Below are 13,539 nucleotides of genomic sequence, written 5' to 3'. Positions count from 1 at the left end.
TTTACCTAGTTGGAAGGCTTTATTTGTTTCATTTACTGGCATTATCAGATCATTTTTAGAAGGCTGTACTATGAGTAAAAGTGCTAAACTGCACAACCTTTACTGCACACCTAAATTATGACACAATTTTGCGATGTTGTCATAGTATATATGCATACTGTGAGTGTAGCTAAAAAATATATATTGCACAGTAATATTAAAGAATTAAATGGCAGCAAAAAATATAGTAATTATTATACTTGATAATACAAATCTAAAGTATATTATGACATGTGAATTGATCATACTGTTGTAGTAAACACTAAACTTCACTTGTCTATGTAAGGTTGAGTCTTTTCTAACGTGATACACACCAGAAGCAAACAAGTCTCATCTTTTCCAAATACCAGCATTTCTAACATAGTTCAAATGACAGCAGCATAGTATCACCTTATTGATTTATTCCACCATACCCCACTGGCATCACTCTGTTTCTTTTCCTCAATTTACAAGATTCGCATCTGATCAAACTCTGACACTTAAACGGGATGTTTGGGAAGCTTCAGTTTAGAATCGATAGGTTCATCTTTTTCTCCCTTACGAGAAAAAGCCATAGCTGGCATTATGTTTCCGTACTGTGACTTGGTGAATATTTTTCATTGTAGACTGAATGAATTCTCAGAATATCTCTTGTTTAGAAAAAAAAGAGGAAGAAGGACTTTTTGTGACATGGATTGCAGTGAATCGTTATAGCCAGGAACAATCTGAAAGTGAAAAATTCTTTGTTCTGGTCTAATGTGTTCTTTCCTGAGATAACAAAGCATTTATTTCAAGTTAGTGGAACGTTGGGATGCTGGGGATATGTATCAATAAACTCTTAAATGTCCTCTTCAACCAAGATGAATCTTAACTTATACAGATTTGCAACAAGTAGAAATGGACAGTTTTGACTGGTGTCATTTTCTCACCCTTTTTTTTTTCAATGGGTTTGCAATGCCATTGAAAAATAGTGGAATAGTGGACACATTAATAATTACCATCTATGGATGGCACTTTGACTTGTATAAAAAAAACTGCTCCAACACGCTTAAATGACGACATAAAAAAACCTTTTTTGAAACTTGTATTCACTCAGCCAGCTCATGCACACGTACAATAGCACAAGCACATTTTATTTCTCCCTGTTGGCCTAATACAATCCCACTTGTGTGTTGGCTTCCAAAGCCCCTGACAAATTCTCACGTCACAGTACACTGACGCTGACACTCTCAACATGATCCCAAGGCTGTTCTAAGATACCAGTCTTGCCAATCAATGTCAAATAAAAACACTGTGGAGCGGAATCATCGATGTAGTAGATGTACAAACTGAAATTTGCAATGCATAGCTGAAAAACTCTGTTTCATTACAAAATGAACAAATAACTACTCAAATCGGACATATTTTATTGAAGAAATACATGTTAATTGGCTTTTGTTCTTTGTCATTGCATCTCTGGTGTATATTTCATTGATTGAAATGGCCAAAATCACGCTTTTGTGGCATGTTTGGAGGATTTTTTGGGCAAATGAAGCCAAAATATATGAAATCTGATAAATGTCTGTGTGGTGTCAAGATGTAAAATGTAGTTTTCTTTGTTTTGTCTGACAGTGATGACAATTCATATGCTGATAATGTTCAATTCAGATGTGTATGGATGAGTTTGCATAGTGGAGAAGCATCGAATACATATCTAGTTTATATACATATTAAAAAAAGGCCCAGTATGGATGTAAAAAAATAAATAAATCTGAATTGGACTGTTTATACTGGGTGAAAATATTCAAGATGTGTCATAGAGGGTTAACAGTAATTGGAATTGACCTTATATTAGCGCTGTATCGGTGATCTCAGAGAAGTGATTTAAATATTATTGTGAATGCCACTAGAGTTCAAGGTAATGATTGGTCGCTATGAAAAGGGAGGAGCATCTTAGAGGTCAAGTGGGTTCATAATAAGTATGTAAAAAAAAGGAAGCTGATGTTAGGAAGTATTTTTAGTCATTCAGCACATTGAATTTTTCACCTCAAGGAATTACTGTATGTATTTTACTATAGCTACATGGTTAAAAGTGAAATATCACCTAAGAGATGGAACTTGAAAATGCAAGGAATAAAGAAGAGAAGAAAGAAGTTTGGGTGTACAACTCAAGTATTTAAGGATTCAAAGCGAGATCAGACACAAACGTGCTTCAGTACCGAGCAAACGCCGTCAGTGAATTCCAAATGACAGGTTGCCTTTCTGTCAGTCTCTAACCTCGACATCACCCGCTTTCTCCTTCTAATCTCCAACCCCTTTCTTCCTCTTTGCTTTCTTCTTGATGCCACAGTGCCACGACATGATTGTTTTCACATTAAAGAGCCCATTGCGGTGTTTTCAGCAGGCCGGTGTGAATTCAGCTGGATTGTGAGAAAGGTTATACAAAATGGGTTGTAGACAGTCGGTAGAGGATCTCATATTATAATGATTATTAAATTTATGTAGTGTGAGATTTGCTTGCTTCGTTTTTTACTGACAAAATTGTGGCTGGGATGATCGGAAAACCAATCTATAAAGACAAACGATACTGTATTTCCACTCGAATGGAGATTACAGAGAATTATGCAGAGTTATAGATGACCAAAATCAAATTTTTATTGATTTTTTAAAACATTCAAGGCAGCCAGCATGACAAATGACATCTATTTTTTTGCATATCCTGTCTTGATCTTGCAACGCCTTAAGCCATTCCCTTTCTATTTCTATTACAAAAAGGGGGTGGGCGCGAGTCCTAGTTTTGCACATACATATTTTCCATCAGGTCAGCGACCATGACACTGCTGCTGTCAAAGTCCTTCAATGTAATTCTGTCCAAATTGACCAAAAGGCCTCGTGACCTTTTCTTTTTTTTTTTGACATTGTGTATTTTTCTGTGAGTAGCTGTTAACACGATGTTATATTTCTTTCTTTTGACGTGAGTCTTTCCCATAGTCACGTCAGCATCTTTGCTGCAATGCCATGTCTTTTTAACTTGACAACGTGTGTGTTGGTGATGCAATTATATGCTTATTTCAAGGAAATAAGAAGTTCCAATTTGGTAGTGTTGCCTTAACTTGTGATGGCCTTTTTCCAGCAGGCATCTGCCTGGACAGCAAATAATGCAATTTGGAGCGAAGAAGGGACTTGTGACTCATTGCATTTGCTCTTTGCCCAGAAAAAAAGCCTCCAAGGGAGTTTTGTGTGTGTGGACCAATGCTGCCACTCAATGGATGGCAATAATTTGAACGCCAATGCAAGGGGAAATTGTCAGTGGATCATGTAATGTTGCCTTTTGATCTTTAAAAGAAGACAATGGAGAATTTGGAGAGAAAAAAATAGATTCAGATTTTGACTTGTACGATGCAAAGCATTATTTAATCATACCGGGGGTGTGAGTGGTTAACACGTCGGCCTCACAGTGTTGGACTTGGGTTCAAATCCAGGTTGGTCCACCTGTGTGGAGTTTGCATGTTCTCCCCGGGCCTGTGTGGGTTTTCTCAGGGTACTCTGGTTTCCTCCCACATTCCAAAGACATGCATGTCCCTAGGTATGAGTCTGAGCATGAATGGTTGTTTATCTCCATGTGCCCTGTGATTGGCTGACCACCAATTCAGGGTGTCCCCCGCCTATGGCCCGAAGTCATCTGGGATAGGCTCCAGCACCCCCTGTGACCTTAGTGATGATAAAGCGGTTCAGAAAATGAGATATATGTATTGACCAGGAATTGTAGAAGGAATAGAACCAGTATTGTGATTACAGTTCTGCAGCAGCTTTATTTTCTAAAGTCTGCAGCTGGCATTTTAATAGCATGTTTTTTTTAAAGCAGTACAGTTCATCCACTTTGCATAATTTTTGAATTTGTTGAGAAATTAAGCCTTCTACATGGACCTTGAAAAGATAACATCTTCCAAATTGGCTTTATGAGAAAGTGAAGTCTCCCAGCCAATTATTTCTTGTTAATATCGCAAAAAAAAAAGTGTTCAAGGATTAATTTTACAACTCCAAGTCTGAGTGGTGTTCTAACTAGCAGTAATCCTGTAATGCTTGGATTGTAGTGTGAATTTAGTTAAATATGTTGCTCCATAATGTTGCAAAAGATTGAGAGATTTGGGTAGAATTTAAATGATTACCATTGCTGTAGAGCAATCTATCTTAAGTCTTTTGCTTTGAATTCTGCTTAATGCTTGAGGCCTTCATCTTTATTTTTACATACATGGCTTGCGGCGAAATAAAATATTGTTCAACACATTTTACTGACATTGCTATCACCTTCTGTGAACACTTACATTTATCATCAATGTTTTATGCAACAGACTGTGTGGAATAGACGGCCGATGACAGTTCCAAATAATCCCCTCCACACCTGACAACTACTGAATAACCTGTTCACAGCTACGGCTCAGTAGAGCGTAACTTGGCAAAGAGGGAGTGAGGACAGAAGATGGGAAAACTGATATTTGTAGCAAGTGATATAGAGAGAGAGTGAGGTCTACAAATGGGGAAATAGAGGGGGCTAAATTGGTTCTGCGTGTCTAATCTCCCCTCAAGGGTTGGCGGTTTAAGGACTCCCTCTATGACAGAAAAACTTGCTTCCAATACACACTCATTGCCAATATGCCTTTTGAAGCACCTGGTTGAGGGATTTAACCAGCAACTTGGTTCCAAAAACACCTTAAGCGTGGATAGATGGACTGGGAGGGGGGAAACAGTGTTTGTGGTAAACAACACAGTGGAATGTTTTCCTCCAATATCATTCTGCAAAAGTGGATGGATTTCTAAACAGTACTGCTTTCCTATTTAATGATTTTATCAAAGTTTTGTTGTATCTACAAGAGCAAGAAGTTATTTTGAGTATTATTTTGGCTATGTGTTGTTATATCGTCGACATTGTGCTTTTTAGGTAAGCAAGAATCTCATTCATTGTATTTGATCCAATATGTTAAAAAGAAAGGAGAATCCAAGGACAATATATAGATTGGTCGATAGTGTGTCCTTGTCAGTTTTCAGCCAAAGCATAAACTGATCTGGAGGGATTTATTTATTTTTGCTCAATGTTGCAAGATTTACTTATTGATTTTCTGGATGACTGAGGTAGAAGAAATTGAGCCTAGGAACATTTTTTTTGTTTGTGTGTGAATGTTTTTCACCCGCATTTCTCAGGAGTGAAAATAGCCTCACATAACAGACAGAAATTGACTTGACAATTATCCAGTTTTGGTTTAAAAGCATTAATTATCAAAATGACTAAATGGTGAATTTACTGACCTATGTTGAACTTTTTTTTATTGATTAGATTGTCGATGCATTGATCCAGTTTAAATGTGTATAGATATCACAAAACAGATAAAAAAGATAAGGCATATAAAGTTTAATTAGGAAATGTCAGACAGATTGTAGCAAATCTGATACAAAAACAAATGGAATGGTATAGAAATATAGAAAAATAAAAGGAATTTAGCTTGGGTCAGCCATTTTTAATCTGTGTCACTGCGTTCACCTTTGACCATGACACGCTTTCCATTGGAACGTGATGGCATTTCTGCATCCACTACAGTATTTGACTTCTTTCTACAAAAGGGAGCGGGGAAAAAAAAAAGAAAAAAATACTGTATTAAAATTCAAATAAGTCCAGTTAAATCATTGCGTTATAGTAACCCACAGTTAGGCCAAGCTATGAAGCTATACAAAACATCTTGCTAGTTAACTGCTTACTTTTTCTTGTCCAGTAGTTCAAGGCCATCATTGATTTCCTTAAGTGTCTCATAACGCTTGCGTCCGCGAACCTGCAGGGAAATTGGACAATGTTGACAATTTAAAAATAACATGAATGTAAATTTCAGCTTTGTGTCAACTTACTGGCAAATAGAGAACCTCATCATCATCTCCCTCCATGCTGGAGCTGGGAATAGGCCGCTTAGCAGAGGTGCTGCTGGTTGCTGCTGTTGTGCTGCTCTCTGTAAACAACAGAACAAATGGTTTTGACACCATGCAAATTATAAGCATTTAGAAGAAAATAACAAAATTCCACCCACGAGCCCATTTTCCTTGGCAACATACAATATAACAGGCCAATAGAAAATCTCAATACGGCAACCTGTAAAAGACATCCATTTTCGTTCAAAGTAGCTATTTTGGGGTAATTTTGTTCAGAGGTAGAAATTAGTTCGGATCATCACTTTAAGAGAATCGAACCGTTTTATATCACAGTCATGATTGAATAATTACTACATACATGTATGTATTAGATCAGGACTCGAGTTCAACAGATCGGAAAAAATTAATGAAGTGACTCTGAATCAGGCAGGGAGTATTTGATTTGAGACCGACTCTAATTTTCCCAATTTTAGCGGATTTCTTTTTTTGAGGAGAAAATCTGGCATCCAGTGGTTTTTATTTACACCACAACCTGTAATTTGATAGGCATGTATCATTGATAACATTGAATCCCAAAAAATACCCTGACGCATTTAAAAAACCTACTTTGTTTCTTAGTTTTCTTGGTCCCACATTCTGCATCGGTTTTGTTCTCTTCTTCAGTTTTACGATCTCGGCCGGGGCATGCGCAGATGCGCACCTCAAAGCAACTACGGCCTAAGACAATTCCTCTGTGGAACACAGAGAATAATCATATTAATGAAATTGCAAACAGATTGGTAGGAGAAGCAAATAAATAAAGGGAAAAAGAAGACTTACTCGGGGGTTTCCAGGGTCAAAATAGCAAGAATAGGTCTGCGGTTCATGCCCCCCATGCAGGAGCTGTTGCACATGAAGCTGAGCAGGATGGTTGTCATCTCAGAGCCCAACTTAGAAAGAGAGTATTTTGTCATTTGAGCATTTATAGGTTGTAGCTGTGTTGATAGATTAGTAACAATTAATTTATTTTCTCATATTATTCAGTGAGATACCTGGGGAGGCTCATAGGGGACGGTAACACTCTGCCTCTTGGTACTTAGGTCCTCATAGTACTGCACTCTTTGGTTCCCCTCCATCCTCATCAGATGGTTGCTGTTTTCTGTAGCTGATAACATATGTGGAAAACATGCCTTAGATCAAAGGCGCTGACCTTTTTGTGTAGAGTTTTCATGTTTCTCCGTGTGCCTACTTGTATATTCCCCCAAGCGCATCATCCAAAAACATGCATTGTAGCTCGATCCAACACTAAATTATTTGTAGGTTAACATTTTCTGTTAAAATGTTGCACACATTGAAGTCTGTTTTCTTCAAAGTGGAAATATTCTTAATATTATGCAAGAAAATGTTGATAAAATAGTATGGTACACAAGTTTTTTTTAATAAATCAGTCACTTTCAACCATCCAATTTCTTAACACGTAAAAACAACTACAAATATTAAATTGTGTGTTTTAAGAAAACTGAGGTTTCACTTTGAAAAACTGAAATTTAGGACTTTCAAAGAATAGAATTTAATGCAAATTCTGGGTTTAATTATTTCAAGGATTCATGTGTATTGTAAAATTAACATAACCTTTATCACAGTGGCAATATTGCCACTCACAGTCGATCATTTAAACATACCATCCTGGTTCTGATGGTGGGGGCATCGGCGTACGACTTCGCCCATGTGCTCCGTTTTCTTGTAGACCGCCATGGCTCTAATAATTGCCCCCAATGGTGGCTCCTTGCTCACCAGAATTTCCACTGGCGTGGTCTTGGACAGCTGGCAGAACAGCTTGTTGAGGCTCATGGAAAACTGACAAGAAACACAACAATTTAACCCCATCAGAGTCTATTTTAACCCTTTGTGTGCTGAAGTAAAACAGTGAGGGGAACATGCCCCGTCATGTTAAGCTCTTGCAGTCAAAGCACAAGCGGGGAGTTGGAGGGGGTGGGTCAGGTCACTCTAACATGGAAAAAAAGGGTCCAACCAGAGCGTACCGGGGATTGCGTCACAATGAAGTCATTGGCTCTTGGTGGTTGAGAGAAAATGCTGTCATTTCCGTTAGGGAGAATGAATGAGATTTAACGGCTCAATGAGCCAAAAGGAACAAAAATGGTGTTTAGGATATGTAAAGGTAAGATTCTTAATATTACAACGTGTTGTTCATGTGTCAAATATTCCGATTTAAAACTAGCCTAAACTATGCGTGAATGTGGATCATGGACAGAAACCAGATGGTACATTTCTTTGTCTCACGTCTCCACTCCACGAGCTATACAGCGGAAGCTTCTAAGTTTTAGAAGAAAAAAAAAGGTAGAGCTAAAATCGATTTAAAAATGTACACGAAAACAATAGCATAACTTTTAAATTTATTTAAAAGTTTAGTATTGAATTTACCTTACTTGATCGTATGGTGAACTTGCTTAAAATGGGACAATGTTTGAGATTCTTCCACTTTTTTGTTTAGCCTGGGATAAGCATAACTTAATATTCAATAAAACAATAGATCAGTCCAAGCTGTTAACTTCTATTTATTTAAAATTGTGTATGTCGTATAACAGCTTTTTTACTGGACTGGTAGCAGACGAAATCGCTTCCGCCCTTTTCACTATATAAATATAGCGAGGCAGCAAGCAATGTATAAAAATATTAATAAGGGGAATTGCAATCATGAATAAGGGGAGCAATTGGTTGATGTTGACAAGTATTTTATATGGATAGTATGTACTTTTTCCACTTCTTACAGCAAAATAGACCACTAATTCCATCCATCTAATATATTAACTTTAGCTTAAAAATTAAGACTTTAAGCTGCTGGTACAGTTTAGTGTTGGTTTGTGGCTTTCTTAAAAGGCATGTTATATCCTCAAAGGGCCACAGTGGGTGCAGGTTTTCATTCCAGCCCATAAAGAGGAGACCTTTTCACCAATCTGGTGTCCTACAAGTGCAATCATTGGATTGCAGTCATGTCCTTGTTTTCTGCAAAAATCTAATTAGTTAAAATGTCTGTGTTGGATTGGTTGGATCTAAAAACTGCAACCACAGTGGCCCTTGAGGACCAGTTTGGCTCCCCTCTAACCTAACATAAAATTAATATTGGGGTCGTTGGGAGTCTAGAACTTACAGTGGATGTAACTGATTTGGCAACTCCTGACTTCTGGAAGCGAAGCATGAAGTCATATTCTCCAGGATGGTCAGTTGTGACCGGCACAGTTGAGCTTGGTGGGGAGATGCCTTCATTGACAAATGCGTCTGCGGCCATTTCAAAGAGTTTCTCGTCGAATTGAACTGGCAAGTCTGAGAGCTGCGTGACAATGGGAAGAGAGCGAGGGTATGAGATTCACAAATGATGAAGAAGTAGATTGAGTACTCTTACCTGGTTGATGCAGGGCAGGACAACAGGTGGGAGCAGCAGGTCATTTTCAGTTGGAAGAGAAGATGTCATGCTAGCGAGAGGGGGAAAAAAGTATTGTTTTCCTTTCCTATTCTCAAATGTTAGCTTGAAGAGTAAAAAAAGGAACTTACTAGTTGTCCCAGATATTACTGAAAGACTGCTGGCTTAGCTTGAGCTCTTGGCTCAGAGTCAAGTCATCTAGGTTTGAATCCATCTATGATGAAAAAAAGTAGTAAGATGGTATAAGAAACAGCAGACCAGACTTCTTAAAAGCCAACATCCAGATAAAAACAGTTCATAACAGTAAAAACATGTTCTAATTTTTTATAGCTCAATTGCCAGTGTTTTATAATATTGTGCTGAGCTTTAATGCAGCAAAACGAATGTTGCAATATATTTCCTTATTTAAAAACTAACTAAAATATATTTATATAGTTGAACTTCTTAAGGGGACATTTGAGAGTTGTGAGAATGACAAGAGAAGAGAATTGTCTATAAAGATAACATTCTTTAAATTATTTTTGTGGAAATGTTCCTTTAATAAAAGTAAAGTATTAATGGGGGAGGGGTCTTGTTTTGGTACTTAAGTATGGGGGTGGGGTGTTTGTGTATTGTAGTTGATCGACCAAACTAAGGTATAGTTGGCTAAATCGAGTTAAATGACAAAAATACAATTAAGATGCATGCTAGTGAAGTGCATGCATATCGCAAATGCAAAAGGTGCTGTTAAAAGGTTGGTTCAATGCAATACTTGTTTGTCATTTGGAATACACACACGACAATAACATGTTCATGCTTGCTTACACGCAGGGCCCAGAGAAGAGCCAAAAGCAGTACTAAATAAGCAAATAACTTGGATTTCAAAATAACGGCTGTCAAGGACTTGGTTTTGAACATTATTGCACCATGCATTCCCTGTTTGATGATCAATTTAACATTATATAGGAATCAGAACAACGTGCATCCGTGCACGCTTGTTAGCATAGGAAGCTATTTAGCACAACTAGCTTGTTAGCCTTCTCATTCTGCTCCTACATGATCAACAAGATTTCCACTTGAAATAAGTGATCTAAAACGCGTGTGACGCACATACCTCGTATGGCCACAACCAAGTGGCAAACGAGTCACTATATCCACGACAAGTTGGTTGAGAAACAGCTAATGTCAAAGTGTTTTCCTCGCAGTCGTCGAGCAGGTAATCTTAATGTTTTGGGGATTCCCACCACAGGCAAGTGGGCGTGGCAGATCTCCTCGTGACTTTTATCGTGTGAAATCATTGGTTGACATCCATCCAAACATTGTACGTCACAATACTGCAATATGTATATACTACTCTGACACAGGTACTAGGAATTTTGCATCTTATTATGTCTTTATATATCTCGTGGAATATATCAAATATTCAAAACTTATGTCATAAAAAAACTATATTGTAGTATATCCAGTAAATCTTTTACATGAGAAAATAGTAAAGTGGATCTTATCCCATTGACCTCGGCCCTTTTAAAAATAAAATAGAGAAAAATATAAATAGAATATTGAATATTTTGCATGGAATGTTTAAAGACAGAATTCAACATCACCAGTTACTATTTGGTAATTTATGGATTAAAGCAGTGCTGCACAGTCTTCTCACGTGGGATAAATGTTAAGAGGTATTGTGTTCTATTTGCTTTTTATTCATCATGCCATTCTCATTTATGCAGTTGCAGTGGATTTTACTTTTGGAATAGCAATTGTAGTGTATTAAAACAGACCCTTTATCTTAAGCATATGTATAATTTCAAGCAAACAAGCTCTTATTTGGCATTTTGTACTTCAACCTGCTTAGATCAAGTGCATGCAAGCACAGTTGCCAACATGAACAGCGTCAACACAATTTATCATTTTGAGCGCTTGATTTAGCATTAGTAATGGTATTTGTAATGCCAATGGCACCTACTTGCATTGCAATCACATTTCATGCCTCCTTTCAACTGGCTTCTATGTTAACTAGGATTGAGCCAAACACCAATGCGAGCTATCTGCTCAGCCTCGTGATACGCTTTATCATCCTACACTTTTATGAACAAGAAAATTGCCTTTAAAAATGCCTCGTGCCGTATTACTTTTGAGCCAATTAATTTCATGACAAGTAATTCCTTTTATGACCTAGCAAGGGGGAAAAATAATCTGGAAATAATAATTGACAAGGAAGGACAAACACACCACGGACGAATGTCAAGAGACTTGAATGCAGAAAAATTATTCCAGAGTGCATAAATACAACCTTAATTCCATCAGAGTTTGAACCTAAATGAAAGTTTAGAGGAGACGTACTTTGATGACAGCTTGTCCTGAATGCTCTTTGAAGTAGAAAGGATAGAGTAAATATATGCTCCTTTTTTTTAGACTTTCTGGTTATATAGTAACTATTAATGTAAGTTTTCTCGGTTTAGCAAAAAATGGAAACATTTATTTGTAGTGCAAATCGGTAGCAACACATTTATGTTATCACTGAAAGTCTTCAAGGAGATGAATTTTAAATCAAAATAAAATGACTCATCTCCTGCAGACAATAATGGCAGACAGATATTTATAAAAAAAGAAAAAAGAGGGAGGGCACAAGGGATGAAGGATTGTGGTGGAGAGTCTAATACTTCAATTCTCTATAGATTATTACCTCTTGTCACCTCAGAGGACTCCTCTCTATTATAATTTTATTCCCACAGTTTTGCTGCTTTTCCCACTCTAAGTCTCTTCTCACAATTCCTTTGCACTTTCATCTGACATCCAATCTTAGCCGCTGAGATAAATGATAGTGTCCTAATTTGAGAAAACTTACCACCAGGCCTCTGTTACCAACAAGTTCCACGCTTACTGTACATGGCTTTTGCCACCATTGCAATGTGATCTAAGCAACTGAACCATACAGTCATGTTTTGCAGTGAAAATTGGTTCTATAACTACTTTTCATGGGATGCCTGTTGTCTGGAATTAGTTAGGTTATATTCTAAATGTTGAAATTTGAAGTTCTAAAATGAATTAGTTAGGTTATATTCCTATAAATGCATATTATATATAATATATAGTAGCATAATATTCTAAATGTTGACTGGCAAATGAATGACATATTAACAGCACTCTTAACAAAAGTTTTCACGTTATTTGGTTGAATGTTTGTCTAATAAATTCAATTAACTAAAAAAGCTTTGGTAACTGTAGTAAATAATGAATGTTTTAAAGTTGATGTAATCTTGTTTCACTCGACTGAGACTTACTAGGCAAAAATTGGAAATTGTGATCAAACCTAAATGGACTTTAAAAAATAAAATCAAATTTGTGTTTACTACTCTTCTGCATGGTTTGCTATTGAGGCAAAGGTAGTGTTAGGATTTTTGTTTTTAAAAAGGGGAAGGTTTTAAAAAAAGGTTAATTATAGTGAGAATCTGCGCAACTGTTTATGGACTGGTGGAAAAATAAATCATATGCACATATTTGTGTATGAAATTAGTAACATATGCTTATAAAAGTCGAAGAAGCCTCCTAAAAAGAAACAAACTGAAGTCGAAAAGATTGCTGGAAAGCAAAAAAATGTAGTTGAAGTCAATTGCACTAGAAATCTTTGCAAGTTTCAACAACCAAAGTTTCTTCAAGGACTTCACTTGCAGCCAAGACACGTACAGTAAAGCAAGTTAATGCGGATTAAGATCCGCACACAGTCACTACCGAATTGTTCCAAAAGGCTGAGAGTGATAATGTAGTGCTGGAGAGGACTCTGCGCTAACACTGATAAATGTTTTCACCAGGCATTTCGCCATTAGTGTCAGAGCAAGTTACAGCCACAAGAGCAGACAAACAGGAAATGGAGAGAAAAGGGCTGTAAATAATTGATAAGGCTGACCCTATGTGATTCATATTCTGTGGTAGAGGATCAAAGTGCGAGCCTCCTACTTTGACATTGAGCCCGAGCGCAGGAGTCAAAGCCATTACCTTCTCCGGCATTGCTTCTTCTGTTTGTATTAAAAATGCAGTAATTCTTGCACCTCAATCTGGACTAACACTGACACTCTAGGGCACTGGCAGTATTGTGGCTGGGACGTTACCTAACAGCAAAACTAAGTAAAGCCAAGTCAAAGACATTTTGTTCCCGTCAACTTGAGGGAGTTACATTGTGCACTCAGGTGTAAAATAAAGCTTGTTTTGGACCTCTTGCCTCTTTTAGATGTGAT

The 13,539-nt window shown here is 37.2% G+C and overlaps 2 protein-coding genes across 23 annotated transcripts in view; one reads left to right on the top strand and one right to left on the bottom strand.

Moving 5' to 3' along the window:
* The window catches only part of LOC144181547 (neurexin-3b-like), a 166,655-nt gene that overhangs the window by 118,411 nt on the left and 34,705 nt on the right, over positions 1–13,539 (top strand). The gene's annotated exons all lie outside the window — the stretch shown is intronic.
* Positions 5,390–10,581, bottom strand: LOC144181707 (cellular tumor antigen p53-like). The gene is made up of 11 exons (XM_077710204.1): positions 10,422–10,581; positions 9,460–9,542; positions 9,311–9,380; positions 9,059–9,238; positions 7,572–7,746; positions 6,942–7,054; positions 6,730–6,839; positions 6,517–6,641; positions 5,893–5,990; positions 5,749–5,819; positions 5,390–5,604 (listed from the first exon to the last, which is right to left on the bottom strand). The coding sequence occupies exons 2-11, from the start codon at positions 9,540–9,542 to the stop codon at positions 5,511–5,513; spliced, it is 1,119 nt and encodes a 372-aa protein (XP_077566330.1). The 5' UTR covers positions 10,422–10,581; the 3' UTR covers positions 5,390–5,510.

This window comes from Stigmatopora nigra, chromosome 2 (genome assembly GCF_051989575.1).
Source record: "Stigmatopora nigra isolate UIUO_SnigA chromosome 2, RoL_Snig_1.1, whole genome shotgun sequence".
NCBI lineage: Eukaryota > Metazoa > Chordata > Actinopteri > Syngnathiformes > Syngnathidae > Stigmatopora > Stigmatopora nigra.
This window is presented reverse-complemented; position numbering and strand designations above follow the sequence as displayed.

Coding starts and splice junctions, on each gene's coding strand:
- LOC144181707 (XM_077710204.1), bottom strand. CDS start 9,542: ATGGATTCAAACCTAGATGACTTGACTCTGAGCCAAGAGCTCAAGCTA. Junction 7,747..9,058: donor CCAAATCAGTTACATCCACT/GTAAGTTCTAGA, acceptor GTTTCTTGTCAG/TTTTCCATGAGCCTCAACAA. Junction 5,820..5,892: donor ATGAGGTTCTCTATTTGCCA/GTAAGTTGACAC, acceptor ATTTCCCTGCAG/GTTCGCGGACGCAAGCGTTA.